This window comes from Pogonomyrmex barbatus, unplaced genomic scaffold (genome assembly GCF_055798465.1).
Source record: "Pogonomyrmex barbatus isolate J1 unplaced genomic scaffold, ASM5579846v1 scaffold2, whole genome shotgun sequence".
In the NCBI taxonomy this organism is placed as follows: domain Eukaryota; kingdom Metazoa; phylum Arthropoda; class Insecta; order Hymenoptera; family Formicidae; genus Pogonomyrmex; species Pogonomyrmex barbatus.
In genome coordinates this window covers 16836507-16853633 of record NW_028297116.1, presented here as the reverse complement: position 1 = coordinate 16853633, position 17127 = coordinate 16836507, and the positions used below count along the sequence as shown (strand labels likewise).

Below are 17127 nucleotides of genomic sequence, written 5' to 3'. Positions count from 1 at the left end.
TCGGCCCGCCGATTATACGCTAATTCAACGCAAATTCCTTCCCGGAGATATCTGTATCGCTCGCATACATCAGCGGAGCCCGCGGTAGCTTCTGCCGTTGCTGCCGTTGCCGTTGCTGCTTCTGCTCCCGCTCTCGCTCCCGCCGCCGTTGACGTTGCTGCCGCTGTTGTTGCTGCCTCTCGTGCTCCTCTCCTCGACCTCCCCGTGCCGCCCGCGGTTCCCCAGGCCGGCTTAATCAGTATCCACGAGAAGACAACTATATAGCTGTGGCTTATACGTAGTTTTGCGCGCACATGTGGCGCGCACACGTCGTGGGACATTGGATCCCACGACGAAAGGAGGAGGACCGATGAAAGTTGGGAAGGAACTCCCGTTGTTGAGCGGAGCGTCTTGAATAATCAGAGGGATTTCTCGAGGAGGCTTTTTTTGTTGCTGACGAAATTTATTTCTGGACTCGCGCGACATGTGTAATAATTTTTTGGATTGAATAAAAAGTTATATATCGTAGATTCTTTTAAAGTGGCCGTTCTGCAGCCTCGAACAGTATAGCGACATTGTCAAGCATTACACATCGCGCGGCTCCGACTGCTGTAACCGTCATGGTCGATGGTCATCTCGCATCTCGTCTGTAATCGCGTTAGCGCTACGACGCGGTTACAGCCTCGCATTAATTAAGACTCTAATTAGTACAAAAATTAAATACATATGCATGTTAACTAACAATTGATACCAAAATGAAAGAGAGGCAGAGAGAGAGAGAGAGAGAGAGAGAGAGAGAGGGAGGGGGACAAAAATTCTAAATACCCTGTTAGAATTATGAGCTACTTTTCCATCGAACCATTCGAAGCATTGCGTTTCTTTTGAAGAGAACTACCACATAGTTACTGGAAAGTCGATCTCGATGTTGCATGGACCGCGTGCTTTCTCACGCGCGCGGTTTACGTCCGGATCGTTCTGAAGAAAGCCACGCCGCACGCCGGCGGAAAAAGAAGCAGGCTACCGTATATCCGCGGTATGCACCTATACTCCGACCGAAGGTCCGGGGCAGAGGGCCGAAGATATATCACGTTGTCGGCCGACATACCATTCTTTTGCGGCGTGGCGCGCGGCCGACACCGCGCGGCAGCAGCATTCACAAATTAAGGAGCGCCAAAGTCCACGGCGTAGGTATGGCGCTATCGCGCTTCATAAAACTTCGTTAGCACGAAGCCGGGGGGAAGTAGACGTCCGTGCCCGAGCCCGGCCACGAGTATATACCCACATAAGCGCTGATGGCCTCGCGAGACCACCGTAAAAATTCATTTTGCACCTCGGCCTCGTGTAATTCAGCCGGATTCTTGCATCTTCACCAGCCGGACCGGCGGAACGTATTAGATGGACCATGTCCACGCACTTCGCGGTTAATGACTTTGCTCGACCTGCCGTCGCGCTATGCGCGGTACGTTTAATAATTGTACAACGACAGCGCGCTCTTAATTATTCGTATTATCCGTATATGCGTAAAATTCCGTCCCCTTTCCCGCCCTCTACTCTTCGAAGTTCGTAGCGCGTAGCTGGAAAAAGGGGTTACCTATAACAGAGAATAAAACTGCGCGAAGAAAATTCTGGTTTGTTTGAAGAATCTAAATTTTTGCTTCGATACCGATCGCTTTTTCGACACACGCGATTCGTCGATTCGATAAGAGAGACTTATCCCGACATCATTCGCGCCACGTGACGATGCGATGCCGCGCGAGCGTTCATCATTTACGTCTCGATACGTTTACCGCTCGTTAATTTATACCGCGAGGACCGCGCATATAAAATGAAAGAGTCGTACACAAGGTGTACCTACGTCCTCGTATAGAGACCCGCCACGTGTATCGTCTCATACATACACCCGCTCGTGCGGGCGGGCGGGCGAGCGAACGAGCGAGCGAGCTTGCGCGTGGTTCTCGTCATTAGGTACGTAGCCTCGTTAGAATAAGCTTTTTTTTTTTCGCTGTCCGCTAATGAGGTGGTCCGCGACTTGCAGTCCACCGCCGTAGTGGAGGGTAGCCGGCGGGTACGTGGCAGCCGGCTTCAGGTCGAGGGCAGCTTCTATGACGACCCCCATGTGAATCCGGAGAGACGGAGACACTATTTTTAATCTACCCGCGGGACGCGGACTCGAATGGAATTAAAACGCATGTCTCGCTACGAAAGCTTGCTTACCCTGCCGCATCTACCGTGAAAAACGTGTACCCCTTTTAGGGCGTCTCTCCCCTAGATCGAGGCTCGCGAGAATGTCGCGTTAATAGTTGACATCGCGCGACGGTTCGGTGATTAATTTGGGACGTTAATTTTGGCCGCCGGACTTGAGTATATATGGCCGAATACAACAAGCTAATGTACGATTGAACACCGTTAGAATAATGGAAATAAGATGTCGCGAGGCTCTTAGCGGTGTTATTAATCGCGTTTTACAAGCGGAATTATACATTTTCGAGAAAATAATTTCGAAGATGTAAGAAGCTCGTTAGAAATATGACAATTAGTTATTATCCCATGGAAATTTCCGCTGTGCACATTTCCGAGCTTGTCTACATATTTACGATGTAATACATTCGAAATTTCCTGAACGTTCATTATTCTTACTCCATATATTTACGATGTAATACATTCCGAATTTCCTGGACGTTCATTATCCTTTACTCCGAGCCACGTTAACGATGTATCCTCTCGCTCTCTCTTATTCGAATAATTTGCACCTTGATAATATTTATTTCGGAAAATACTTGCCACTTTCTCACTGCGATCGAACCGATAATTCCTGTTTCTCTCTCTCTCTCTCTCTCTCTCTCTCTCTCTCTCTCTCTCTCTCTCTCTCTCTCTCTCTCTCTCTCTCTTCGATTCACCGAAGCGCTTAAGTGGAAGTAACTCAACTCGCTCTATTTACTCTCTCTCCGGGTTTCCTCGAGCCGCACTAACTCCTCGGCACTCCGGCTGTAATCGACTGCCAGTCGAGATCTTCCTCTCTCGAGTACGCTCCGGCACGGGCGACGATTCCCATTCATCCCGCATCCCGGTTGACACTCGGCCGTTGCTGTCGCTTAATTCGCGAATATTTCACCGGCGCGTCATCCCGAAAATACGCTACAGCTGCTCGCGTCGTGTCTACAATCGGGACCACCTTCGGCACCCCTCCCCTCCCCTCCCGAAAAGTCCGCGCTCAGCCCATAAATCTCGGCGCTGATACATTTTTACTTATCACGTTCCCATCGCGCGACTTTCTCGTGGTCTCGCATTACTCGCACGATAGTAATCCCGTGCCGCTGTCCCGCCGCACGATTTAAACGACCGACGAACGAATTATCACCCCGCCTTTCCTCGTGCGTGTTGCAGACGGCTTTACATTGGGGCGCCAAACACGGCGACGAGAACATCGTTAAATTAATAGCGGGCACCTACAGAGACTGCATCAAGAGCGTCAATGAGACTACGGTGAGTAGTCCCTTCTCTGAGATTACTAAATAAAACGTTCATTTAGTGCACATTTAAATATTAAAACACTATAAGAACAATAATATTACATGTAAAATATTGATGCGATTACTCGATCTTACATTATTGGTTCATTAATGATACAAGATCAAAAATCAACTTAATCTTTCATATTTTTTTTTCTGTTTTCGGCCATCGGATGTCTCCATCGAATGATGCAGAACGGGGTAAGTTTTTTACACTTCAACTATTGACCAATGTTTTTTTTTCTGTTTTAATATCGCGATAACGAGATCATTCAATTGATGCATTCGAGCGTTTTTTCCTTTTAATGAATCTTATTTTTTTTTTTTACGTCGATGACTCCTACGTCGAGATTAAGACAAAGTGTACCCCAAATACATTCACGGATAACATCGAGAGAGCGAGCATCCGCGGCGGCCCTTGTCACGATCGCGTATAATTTGCCAGACGTACGGAGAGCGGGATCGGTTTAGGGGGCGAGTCGTGTTGTAAGAGGTAGAACAAACGGAGAGTCAGTCCAGCGTAGCAGAAAGGAAGGAAGGCAGGAAGGAAAGGGAAAGGAGGGAGAGGAGGGCGAAGCGCACAGAAAAGCCCGCAGATAGGATCGGATGTGTGTGGTCCCGCCGCTCTTTGCTCTTTATAAGACTTATATAAGCCGGGAGTGCTTCACGACGAGGAGACGGCGCGCGACGAGGGAGGCGAGTACTTAGGGGAGGGAAGAGGGAAAATGGGGTCCTTGCTCGTTAGCGGTTTGCGACAAACTCCGTCTCGGGCTCCCCTGCTCTCGCGTTATACCGGGCAACAAAGTTATTTCGATTTTTTTTTTTTTTTTTTTTTTTTTTATTGTTATCGGATGAGACCTCCGGCACTTTCCATGATTCTAAATTTAATTAGTTTCTTAATCTTTCTTTCTAAAGTTTCCGAACGACGCGTCATTATAATCTTGCAAAACAGTGAACCTTTATGTTATTTATATAATATGGGGATATAATGGTTTTTGATAAATTGAAATAGATAGACTTTCGAATTGTCGTTTCGAAGGATCTTACTTATCTTACTTTAACTTTCCTATCGTCCCGTCATTAGATGGAAATTGAATTCGAAGCGCGTGTACTCCGAGAGCCGGTTCATTTATCTTCTTGTAAGGTCTTCACCATAGCTCCTTCGCGCTCGGTAGACTCATTTGTTTCCGCCAGTGTAATCCGAACTGACCTGTCGACAACCGCGGCACACCTTTCCTTCCTCGCTCCTAAATTCACATTCTTTTACAATTCGTTGTCGTCGGTCGAACGTTCTCACAACTATCGAGAGACTATATCAAGGTAAAAAGGAGCGGCAATTTTTTTCCGTATCAATTTCCGAGTCATGTAACGAAATAAAAAATTAATTTCCGGGAATAATCTTAAAAGGTATAAAACAGAGAGAGAGAGAGAGGGGGGAAGAACGGGGGGACAACGATGAAGGCAACCGAGACGAAAAAGAGACTTTCTTGATACGTGGAAACATTATGCGGGGACATCGCTATTTTCGTACCTTCCCAATGACAATCCCCCGGCTGACTCGATGTTACCGGGGGATTAGCGCCGGATATAATGAATACGGTCGTGCTCGTGTACGTACCGATGTAGAGTAGGTAATCCACACCCGGACGGGAGAGATCTGGCCTCGGCGAGATCTCTCCTCGCTCCTCTGCTTTTTTCCACGGGCTCGGCTTTAGGGCCAGACTGCGGGATCGTGCGGGCGCGACGCGGCATAATCTGTCACCCGGCATCGCGCCACGCTTTTCTACGGCTTATCCCGAGCACCGGCTTTCCCCCAATCCCGTGGCAAATGAAAGGACGAGTAGGAAGCGAGTTAAAAGAAGAAAAAAAAGATCGCGCGGTTACTCGGTAGCTTCGTGGTAGCACCGGCCGTGCGGAATCGCCCCTGGCGGGGCGTCGATCTCATCCACGGCTAATATCCGCCACTCGCGGGCATCAATACCGGTTCGTTCGAACGGGGAACTGGAAGTCGGAAAAATCTTTAAATTACAAAGAGCACGAGAATGGGAAATAATAAAAATTAATAATGAGAAGTAAAAGAATTATTCTCTCTCTCTCTCTCTCTCTCTCTCTCTCTCTCTCTCTCTCTCTCTCTCTCTCCACCACTTTCTCTTAAATTTCTGCGTTTAGAAAATTGATTTGAGATATTATTTTATCCAAAAGTTAATGCAAAGCTATGTGACTTTATCTTTGTGCAACCTTTGGAATTTTTGACGAGTGGATCGTTTCTCGGACAACATGTGCAACGAGTGATCTGACTGATGGTGCTTTTAACGTGAAAAATCATAGTGTAAGATTCGTTTTTTATGGACGCGCGGTCCGCAGGCTAAGGTTTATTTTATTCGCCGACGGAGAAACTCCGGCATTCTTATCGTAAGAATTCGCTGCGGTTCCGCCGCACAACTGCCGATTTTCCTTTTTTTTTTTTTTTTAATCCACAACCGGCGTTAAATAAAACGGGCGCGCCGGGAGCGTTGACGACGAAGCGGATCGCAGTCACGGGTATAATCTGTCACCGGTACCACTTCCACCTTGCTTTTCTACGGCTTATCGCGGCATCGGCTCGCATTTAATCCCGGCAAAAAACGGTGGCCACGTCCCCCGTTGCCCCGTCCCCAGGGGAGTCCCGTAAGCCGACCGTGTGGCGCCTGCATCCTCGCCCGGCGCACGACGGCCAACGACAATGGTCATCCTACCCTCGGTCAGGGCTTCGTAGACGTAGACGACCGGAATCTATCTCTCATACAACGAATGATCCACTCAGGATATAATCCCTGATTAGAATTGATCGTTCGAAATGGACGAGTGTATTTTTGGGAATAATATAATATAAAGGAATTAGCAATATAACAAGATAAATTATTTATGCATTTTTACGAACTATTGAAACTCGGATCAAGCTTAAAAAGAGAAAAATGGAATATACCTAGACTGTCGAGAAGCCTAATCGCCAGAAAAATTCAGAAATTTTAGTCCATCCGATTAGCCTTGTATGTATTCGTGTGTCGGTTCTGTATCTTCGTCACGAAACACGTGAAACTTACATATCTCAGATTTCGAATTATCTCGCAGTCGAAAGTCGTCCAGGTTGAATTATCGAAATTCCATCACGCGAAATATACGAGATATATAAAAAAATGTCTATACAATAGATCGTGGAGAACGATATTGCCTTCCTGCCGATTTTCATGCGGGACCATGTCGAAGAACGAGACATTCTCGAAACGTGCGGGCTCTCTCCCTGACTTCCTTCACCCTTCCAGTGAAGATGGGGGGTGGGACGGGGGGAGGGTGAGAAGTGCCGTTGTGATATAGCGGCTCGTAAAGGCGGCCCGATGTAGGAAAATATTAAAATTGAAAATCCTCAACGGTGATATACGCGTGCGTGATATTGGTGGCCGGCAGCTGTCCTGTTCCTGAAGGCTGCTGCGAGCAACGAAAAAGAGAAGAACGACGAGGTGAGGCGGAAAAAAAGGGACATGTTACGCGCGAGTAGGCGCACTCGAGAGAAGAAACGGACGGAGGTGAGGAAGAGACGGAGACGAAGTGGAGGTAGGGGCGCGATATTGTCTCGAAACTCCGTGTGCCGGGACATTGCTACTTTAAAATATCGTCGCCGAGCATAAAAAGGGGGTCCTCTGGGCGTAATATGTATTCATCTACGTACGGGGTGTTTGAGAAGTCACCCTTCTAGAAACGCGAATCCAAGATCCAGTGTGTCAAATCTGAATAATCAAATTTCCAAGCTCTGCAATCGAAATGTTTCTTGAATTATCTTTACTCGAATTATGTAATCCGAAATAAAGTTCACTTGACAGAACTTTGAAGATATAAAATTATTTGTATAAAATAAAAATTTCTCTGAAGCTTTGCCTCTTTTAACTTAAGGATTAATTTAATTGTCAACTGAGCGTTTAACTCTTCTCGCTTGGATTTCTAGAAGTTACAAAAATTTGCAAAGAATCGCTGATTTTGCAACACCACGTACGTGCGCGTACGTCCGTATCACAAAGGGATGCGTGTGCAAACTTGGTAAAGGGTGTGTCGTGCCACTTGTCGCAAGGACACACGTGTCGCATGCTATTGGAGTTGGCAAAAGGGTGACGCGCGAGATCCACCCCATATGCGTGCCGTTTTCCGTTCTATATGTGATATGTGTATATATACGTCGTGACTTTTTCGCGCGTACCTATAGGCGCGGGGACTTTAAAGTGAAATAAATTAGAAAATTTTTGAGGGGGTTGAGCCGCGTTGCTCTCTCTCACCACGCGCGAGAGCAGGCCAACTCCTTCCCTCGTCGAGGGTACGAGAGCGCGAAGGGTGCGTCCCCCGTTTCGATAACTACGATCGCGGTTTTGACACATTTGTCACTATCGTTTATTGCGCAGTTCAATATTAAACGCCACGATATACAGTCGAGTGTCGTTCATGAACTCAGCCACGGGGACGATTTTTTAATCGCACTTCCGTAGCGCGCGGCCAAATGTCGCGCCCGGCAAACGGCCGCCTATCTCGAGGGTTGATTTTAATTGAGGGTAAAAGCATTATATACAGATTCAAATCGACCCTTTCGTTACGCATTTTTCCACCTCGGCTTTACAGCTGACGACACATATAGCCGTAATGTATTACAATTATACACGCCGCAAGTATAATTGAAACAAAGCATGTTGTATGTCCGCAATATTCGATCTAGAAAGATCTTCTATATTATTTTTTTTTTCTCTTTTATATAATTCATCTTCCGAGGAGCATACAAAATAAAAGTTTCGTTTCTCGATGTAAAAGAAGAAGTAGGATCAGAAGCTTATTTAAAGAGACATCTTACTTTACATACGTGTCATATGGTGAATATGAAAAATACATAGGTTGCAACGGTATTTTGGTACGTCCCGGACGCACCTGGTTTTTTCCCTCTTTCCTGCGGTTCAAACATTCCATATATTTTACACATATAAATACGGTGACCATATTTTCTTCGAGAAAATAAAGGACAAATCTGAAAATTTTAGAGCTTTGTTCTTATATATTTCCAAATCAGTTTGTGGCTGTCAGAAATATACTCGCATTATGAAATTTTTTTACATAGTATACCAAAATAAAATACTGTGTTTTCTAATAGTTTGAAACTGGTTCAATTGTGTTGAAACAAATCCTTGATTCAAATTTGGAATAGATTCGAAATAATAAAAAATAAAAACGGATCTAATATGATTAATTTTAATTTAAAAAGTTAAAGACATTGACGCAAGACACAAATTATATTTATATACATTTATATTTTATATATTTTATTTTCATAATTTACTCATTATTCGGTACGACATTAGACATTGAAATATTAATTAGAAGAGAATTTCCGGTAAAATAAGGGACGAAGGACGTTCGAATGAAGGACGAAATTGAGTTTTGAAGAAATAAAAAATCTAAAGCACAGTTACTTGAAACTGTCCCTTAAAATAAATGGTCCCTTAAAATAAACGGTCACCGTACGTATGAAACGCACTTTCAAGCAGCACTCTCCTCAGCCGCATTTTCGCCTCCGCCGGATAATGACTCGCGCACGCACACAATTACGCGCAATTTGTCGGACTTATCGATGCGAGCATCGTGAACGCGGCTTGTACGTGGTACAACGTGCTCTTTCACGAACGCTAGCCCACGGCAGGAATACACGATGTCCCTGACCGACCGCGGATACTTTTCACCGTAGATACTGTCTGCGAATTGTGCCGAGGCGAAGCGTGTTGTTTGCAAGACCATCGGGCGATGAATAGCCTTTCAACGGGAGACAATCGATGACGCATCATTTCGTTGCGCTGTAATAGCGTTGAAACCTACGCCGCGGCTCGTTGATTTTTCCGATTTCGCCCCTTTGTCATTCGTAGGAACTACCGCGTCGCCCGTGTTCTTTCGAGGATCAATTCTTGAATTTCGATTTGTCACTCGAAAGGGACTCGAAAGCTCTTTATAAACACCTAGTGTGCGCATTGGTGGCTTTGCGTTTTGCATACCTTAATCCAAGGCCGCATTACTTGGCCGGCTCTTCTTGGACGATCGACTTTCAGACTTTTATTCAAATTAAACCAGTTTTCCCTTCAACGAGAGAGAGAGAGAGAGATACATAAAACGGCGGCGAATATTAACTGTTACATGATAATATAATATAGTACGAGAGTTAAATTTATTAAGTTAATATTATTAAATTAATATCTTTGTCTAGGAAGAGAGAGATTTATTTATTTTTTTAACGATATAGTACTAGATATAGACTCTTAAAATTAAAAAAACAAAACGAAGTAAAGAAAGGGTTAATCAGAGTCAGCGCATTATGGAATTAGTGCAACAATTTTTTTTAAAGATTAAAAGATTTTACAGAATCAATTATTTAATGAAATAATGCGAATCAATACGACAATAACAATAGAAAATATGATCGAAACGTTTTAGCAAATAGCTATTTGAGCCATCTTGAACGGAAAATTTTCGCGCGCATAATTTTCTCATCGATATCTAGCACGAAGAATACAGCGCAAATTATTTCAACGATTAAAATCTTTCACGGCGACGGATTATCAATTCATCGATCTTATCGGACTATTCGCTCGCGACTATCGTAATGCTGTTAAAGTGCATCGTCGGTCGCGATCGAACGCACGTATTGTATTACCTTTGTAAAAGCGAAAGAGAGTCATCGGAGCGGCAGCTGTTGCCTGATGCGAGCGAGCTGGAAAAGCAGCTTTTTTTCACCTGCCTGCCCGAGTCGAACGATACTAATTGTGAGATAACGCCTCCTTAATATTTCTGCCCTCGCAACAAATGGTACGTACAACGCGATACCCTGAGGACCTTGACGTGTCGCTCGGCAATGATGAAAATATAAGACTCCACTTAACATTTCACATTTGTAGATTAGAGTCAGATAACATCTCTCTTAACGAAATGAAGTCGCTCAATAAAGATATCGTATACTGAAGAGAAATGTGTCTGCGGATTGATATGATTTATCCATGCCGTCATTTTTCTCTCGCACATATCACACATCTTGTATTTAAGGATCTTACATTTAACGGCCGAGTTTAATTAAATTCACGTTAAAGTCCATCGCCCGCTCATTTATATGTACGACCGATTTATATATTTAAAGTCACGTCCTGCCGCTCGCAGATTGATCAGCGAACTTCTGTCAAGAGATAATTTCGAGCCGATCGGATTACCGAGCGCCTCTTCTTAAATATCGCGTTAATTACCGCCTCGATTAAAATGTGTCTCAAAGTCCATTCGAGACTGGCGGATCCGGCGGACAATCTGTTATCCGCTCGCGGCATTATGTGCTCGGACGGGAATACGAAGATTCACATAGGAGCCGGATGAAAGTGCATGCAGGTGATAGGAGCGATGCACGCGAGGCTAGTTTTCGCCGTCCCTTACACACGCACGCACGCACGCACGCACGCACGCACGCACGCACGTACGCACGTGATTGTTTCGGATCGCGCTGTTGTCGCGGAAATGCGAATTCGCACGCTCGAGATGATATTCATAATACAGTGCCATTAATTACTCATTGTCTCTGTAACGGCAACGGTTCTACCATCCCCATTTTCTTTCCACGTTTCCCTCCTATCGGCGCCGTCTCACTCGTAAATGCACGTCACGCATTCGAGCAAATCATAATAAGATATGCAACCTGTCGGAGAGAGGTGTGATACGAGCCCTCCCTATTATTTTTCATCCACTTTATTACGATTTCCTTCCAGCGAGGGAGGAAGGAAGAGAGAGAGAGAGAGAGAGAGAGAGAGAGAGAGACAGAGAGAGAGAGAGATTGCGTATCCTTTTCATAAGACGGCGCCGGAAACGGCGGACAGCGGCGGGGGGATACGCGGGGGTACAATTAAAGATACATTATTCATTAAACCGTAGACCGAACGTGTCCGTAAGTGTATTAATAACGCGCGCGCACCTTGCGTCAACGTGAAAGCACGTGAACATTCTGTTCGCGTGATATTATACGCTCGCCGAACGGGAATATTGTTCGTCTTTTAATTTTGCCCAATTATCAATACGCTCTCCTTACGTCCCGGTGAACGTAATTAATATATAAGTACGTTTAACGCTGCGTTTAGCAGACGGAAAGATGGTAGGATACATCCACTTTAATATTTTTAAACGATCGCGAAAACCTTCGCACCTGTTTCCCGGGGGATGTCAAACGTATTGTCACGTTTTAGGGCTACACGCCGCTGCATATCGCCATGCAGTTCGGACACGAGAACATATTCAATCTCTTGGTTCAAGTGTACGGTAAGTACAGGCTGCGCAATGATGGGAGGAAATCCCCCGTAATAGCCATATGCATCTCATCGTGAAAATGTATTTTCAGGCGCGAATCAAGACGTGCGCGATTACAGCGGAAGGAAGGCCAGGCAATACCTGGCCTCGCAGGAGGCGGCAGTCAGCCAGGACACTTTCCACAGTGAGTATATTCTCTCTGCGAAGAAAAACTTAGCTTCCGCTACTTAACGGAAACGAAACGCAACCGTTTGTACATAATTCGCCATAAGGGTTGCGCTCGCGTGGATATTCCGAGGCGTTTCCTCGTAACTCGTCCAGTGCCGGAATTAACGCCTCGAATTTGCCTCGAGTTGTGAATTACTGGTTATTTCATTTTTTTTTTTTTTTTTTTTAAGCGGCCTATTTTGGAACTTTAACCAGCAAGCTGTACAAAGCGCGATCTCTTCCTTTCTCGCCCACTATCGAGAATGCGGCACACGCGTCATTTTTGTTTGCTCGTCGACTTAAGGGAAACGGCCTGATTCGTGTTGACGAACAAGATCATGACGATGTTTTATAAATTATTCATTATCAGTCCTCCCTTTCCCCGCGCATCCCCGCGTCTGCGACGAAAATTGCAGCGAAAGGCTGGCCGTGGGATATTGAAATCTCCTTCTTTTTTTTTCTCTTTCTCTCTCTTTCTGTCTCTTTCACGCGTGCTATTATCAAGTGGAACATTGTTCGTCTCACGGCAGCGCCGTGGTAGAAAGAAACCACTTTGCATAACGCGAATACAAAAGACGTAATCGTCGCCTGGAAAAGTTGCTTAAAGGAATATACCCCGATCCCGTGCCGAAACGCGCCTCCGACCGCCGTAAAACCAATTACGGTCCCGTAGTACACTGTAATTTACACCGCTTGTGAGTGTGTGAGACCCCCGTCAAAGTTCCGTTGCTTCCCCGCCGTGTATCCCGATGTCGATCATGGTTCATCCGTTCTCCCGTTCTCGTTTTCGTGACGTTTGCCTGTCACGCTTCCAACACGGTCCGTTAACAGCCGATTCCTCCGCCTAATCCTCCTCCGGGAGGATTGCATGCGACGATGCGGGCAACGATATCGTCGGTGATCTCTACGAGCTAATATTCTCTGGACTAGACACTACCTTTCGTGCTTGCGACATTTGGTCCTTAACGACGCTACTTCTAAACTTCGCATGTCTATTTAGCACAACCTTGTCTCTTGGTACCACATTCCACTCTATGATTAACTCTCATATCAACAATATTGCAAACGGCAATGCATCCCCGAGTTATCCCGATATCCCACCTTTAGATGTCTCTTTCAGTAGTATTTACGTAGACGTAGATCAAGCATGACGTACATGACACGTACGGTATATATTTCGGGATAGTCGGGACAGAAAATGGTTACGGGCTCTCTTCTCTCGGTGAGTACTTCGGGGTTCTGGAAGTATTCTTCTGTTGTAGGGATTACTGCTGCCGCTACGCTCAGGCAAGTTCAGAAGCACACCCCCGCTAAAGTAGTAAAGCGCTTGTGTGTCGCCAGATTAAAGTACGTAGGCGCACCTTAGAGTAACGTATGACTGTCACTTTTCTGCACTTCTGACGTGAGTATCTCGAAGTTTCACGGGCCTCGCTGCGCGAAACATACGCTCCAGAAACTCGCCCGAGGATATCGTTCGCCGAGAGAGGCGAACGTTGAACACGAAACCCGTTTTGCTTCTGGCGCTTCACGAGCAATAGGAAATATTCGTCCATCGCATATCGTTCTTCTGCTAAACGTCCGAAATATCGAAAATGTCTCTGTCAATGTGCTAAAAATGTGTTTATTCAATTTCGTACGTTATTCCGAAAGTAATAATTCTTTGTATCGTGATACTTGCATAATATATATCTACCTTATGAAATAATAATATATAACTAAATATTAAGTTAACGAAAAAAAAAAATCTTTTTTCGTGCACAATCCATTTCATCTTTATCGATGCGTTAGTGTTTTGCAGTGGCAGTAGTATCTCAAATTTGTGGCATCGTAGAAAAGATTAATGTTAACTGGCGATGTGAAGTGAAATTAATCCTTAAATTTGTAATTTTTTTATATTGCGAATGACGAAACGCTCACGATATATTTCTAATTAAAAATAATAAGCTCTTCATTCCTGAACATTAATTTATTTGTTATATAAGATATTTCGTTTCACATCGCCGCTGCTATTATTTATTATAGTTTTTACGTTGAGTACGTGTGTGTGTGTGTGTGTGTGTGTGTGTGTGTGTGTGTGTGTGTGTGTGTGTGTGTGTGTGTGTGTGTGTGTGTGTAATACGTTGTTGTAACGTAAATAAAGCATGTACACGTAAGCATGTGAGAAGCACATATATTCCACGTCGGCCGATTCTCAGCATCACGTTTTATTCGCACTGGATAATTATTACATCTGATAACATGACAGGACGTGTAATTCTCGAAAGAGAAAGTAGACTTAATTTTTGTACTAACTTTAACCATATTATAACTTCCCTTTGAGTCTCTTCCTTCTACGTTATCCCATACGGCACTAATCATATTTTTATTAACTGTACGAAATAACATTCCTTTTTTTAAGGCGATTAATTTTGAATTGCATATTCAAATTTGTTATTAACAGAATGTTTAAAACTGCTTCCCTTTAGGCTTTATTAATAATATATCGGGCATAATTAATACATCTGCTAGTAATACCATATTTTTTTTAATAAAATAGCTTTCTTTTTTCCATTCGAATCTAACTCACTCGCGATATTCTTACGTCAATCTTCTCGTTCTCTCGCTATCTGTATGAAACACAGTTTCAAATGATTTTCTATTTTATTTCAGAAATAAAAGCAAGGAAAAAGCATGCAGGTAAGAAATAATTCCTTTGGTGTCCGTATGTTTTAGTAGAGATTAACTTAGTGCATGAGAAATAAGCTAAATAGTCATTAACACCAGAGCATTAGCATCAATCTTCTTTTCGTCAAACTTACAGTTTTAATTAATCCCGCTTATAATCAATTTCAGTAATTTTATTATATTCGAGGAGTACTTTGTTCCCCCTTGTAATAGAATTAACATAGTTAAATAAAGATATAGAGATATACGCGAGCCTGTCGATCGGCTATATTCTTCCGCTATAAAAATTGCGTAATAAGTAAGACAGAGAGAATCGTAAGCGTCGTAACACAGCAATTGATTGAATATACAGAGAAAGATCTTGGTTTCCTACGAATTGGCTCATTGAACGTTCGCGTGAAGCGTACGACGGAGGCCTTCAGCCAATTCTTGGGTGTGGCAACCAGCAGTACAGCTAGCAACAACGAGAAGATTCATAAGTCCTGGGGATCCGCGGATAACGTTCAGGTATTATTCTCTTGGAAATTCAGCAACGTATCGCTTGAAACAAACGTATTACAGCACATTATAGCACATGTAATATATAAATTCCATAACGAAGAATGTATCTAACTTTCTTTAAGAATTAAACTTCCTTAAACGCTACAATTTTATGAAGTTACAAGATCAATGATAATTAAATGACATACAAATTCATCGCCAAGTTATTTTAGAATTATACAAATCTAATAAAAAGTATATAAACATAATAATACAAATATATAATTACGCAAATTCAATAAAAACTATAGATAGAATCACCATAGGTATTCCCACCAACGCATGGGAGACAAACACGCAAACATAGAATTAATAGATTCATCAGCACTTGATAACAGCACTCGTTATTGTTCATTCTAATATCTCATGTATCCCGTGACGTTTCTCGTCGCAAGCTGGAACACAAGTTGATGCCTCCGCCGAAGTACGCGCCCATCAAGAAGCGCAGGAGCAGACGGCCGCAGGATTTCGGTGCGTCGCAGGAACAGCAGCAGGTCACCAGCCAGCCGACTACCCCGTTGTTGCAGGGAAAGATTATCCGTCCGAACCGAGTCATCCAGCGTCGACCGACGTCCACGGCGTCGGTCAGCTCCAGCTCCATCGCGTCCGGCGGCGCCCAGCAGAACGGCGATTCCGACTCCGATACGGCGTGCGGTTTCGATTCCGCGTGGCGGGGATCCGCCCAATTGTAACTACCCCAATTCGTCACTTCAGACACCATTGTTGCTGCATGTTTAGTCTGACTGCGCGAAGCAGTTCTTCAGTTCTGAGCAACTCCGAAAGATCGGCGGTAGCTCTGGGAGTTCTTTCAAAATGGCGACGGAAGTGAAGACCTACTTGGAGGATTTTTACAATTGCCCGCGTTAATGATTCTTGTCGATACAAGGAATGATTCATAAAAGATAATTTTTTTTGATGAATTTTTTCGAACTCTTAAACTTGTTCATTTTGTGAGATTTATTTGTTTTATTTTATAAGAGAGAGTCTGGTCTAACCCAAGGATTGCGGTTACTTGAGATATAATTCTTTCACGAAAATTTTGTCACCTGAATTACACAAACACAAATCTCGTTTTCTTTAATAAGTTTATTCAATATTTAAGATTTTGATATTTATATAAAGGATTTTATATTTGGCATCGTATTATCACTTTTCTTATTTCAGCTAGCATACATCAGTTTGATTTCAAATATATTTTGTATATAAAAATAATCATATATTTTTTATATATTTATATTTATATATAAAAACATTTGTTATAAGTTGCAGAGCGTAAATTAAGGATTGTTTAATATTTGAATGCGCTTATCTGCTGTAAAATATTAAATCGCGAAGTAGATTTTAAATTTATAATACAAATCCTTTTATACTTCTCAAGATACGTATGCAGTTTTTAACTTTGCATTCACGATCTTGTTGTATATACATTAGCATAAATATCGTATGCATAAAAGCTTTAGACAATTCGGCGCTCATTGTATGATAATCAATGCTTAAAGCTTATTTCATTAAATTTTCTATCTTGCTAAATAGGACATTTTTCGCCGCATATTTTATACAATAAAAAACATTAATAATTATAAAATACATCGTTAAGCGTATAAGAAGTTATTATTTATATCACTTTATATAATTCAATAAACATCACATTTGAGATTGAAATACTGATATTGAAATATTTTATTTCCTATGATCTCCGAAAAATATATTTTTAAATATACACACACACACACACACACACACACACACATTATAAATATTCAATTACCGTTGTGTGTTCCATCTGTTCTATAATTTTACAATTGATTTTGTAATTCTTCTTTTATTGATTCTCTAGTTAATTCTATAATTCTGTAATTAACTCTAGTTTTATAATGGATATTTTATAAACTTACTT

General features: G+C 43.1%; 1 protein-coding gene across 4 annotated transcripts in view; it reads left to right on the top strand.

The window, feature by feature from the left end:
* The window catches only part of LOC105431964 (uncharacterized), a 28081-nt gene extending 11189 nt beyond the window's left edge, over positions 1–16892 (top strand). The window contains exons 2-8 of one of the 4 annotated variants that reach the window (XM_089076888.1): positions 3364–3462; positions 3684–11831; positions 11911–12003; positions 13289–13313; positions 14676–14702; positions 15043–15197; positions 15626–16892. In XM_089076888.1, coding sequence (XP_088933014.1) covers positions 11733–11831; positions 11911–12003; positions 13289–13313; positions 14676–14702; positions 15043–15197; positions 15626–15922 — 696 coding nt within the window. In that variant the 5' untranslated portion in view covers positions 3364–3462; positions 3684–11732 and the 3' untranslated portion in view covers positions 15923–16892. Of the gene's footprint in view, positions 1–3363; positions 3463–3556; positions 11832–11910; positions 12004–13288; positions 13314–14675; positions 14703–15042; positions 15198–15625 lie in introns of those variants that run through there. The other 3 variants (XM_089076892.1, XM_089076890.1, XM_089076889.1) reach the window with 3 other exon arrangements.
* The last annotated feature ends 235 nt before the right edge of the window (positions 16893–17127 follow it).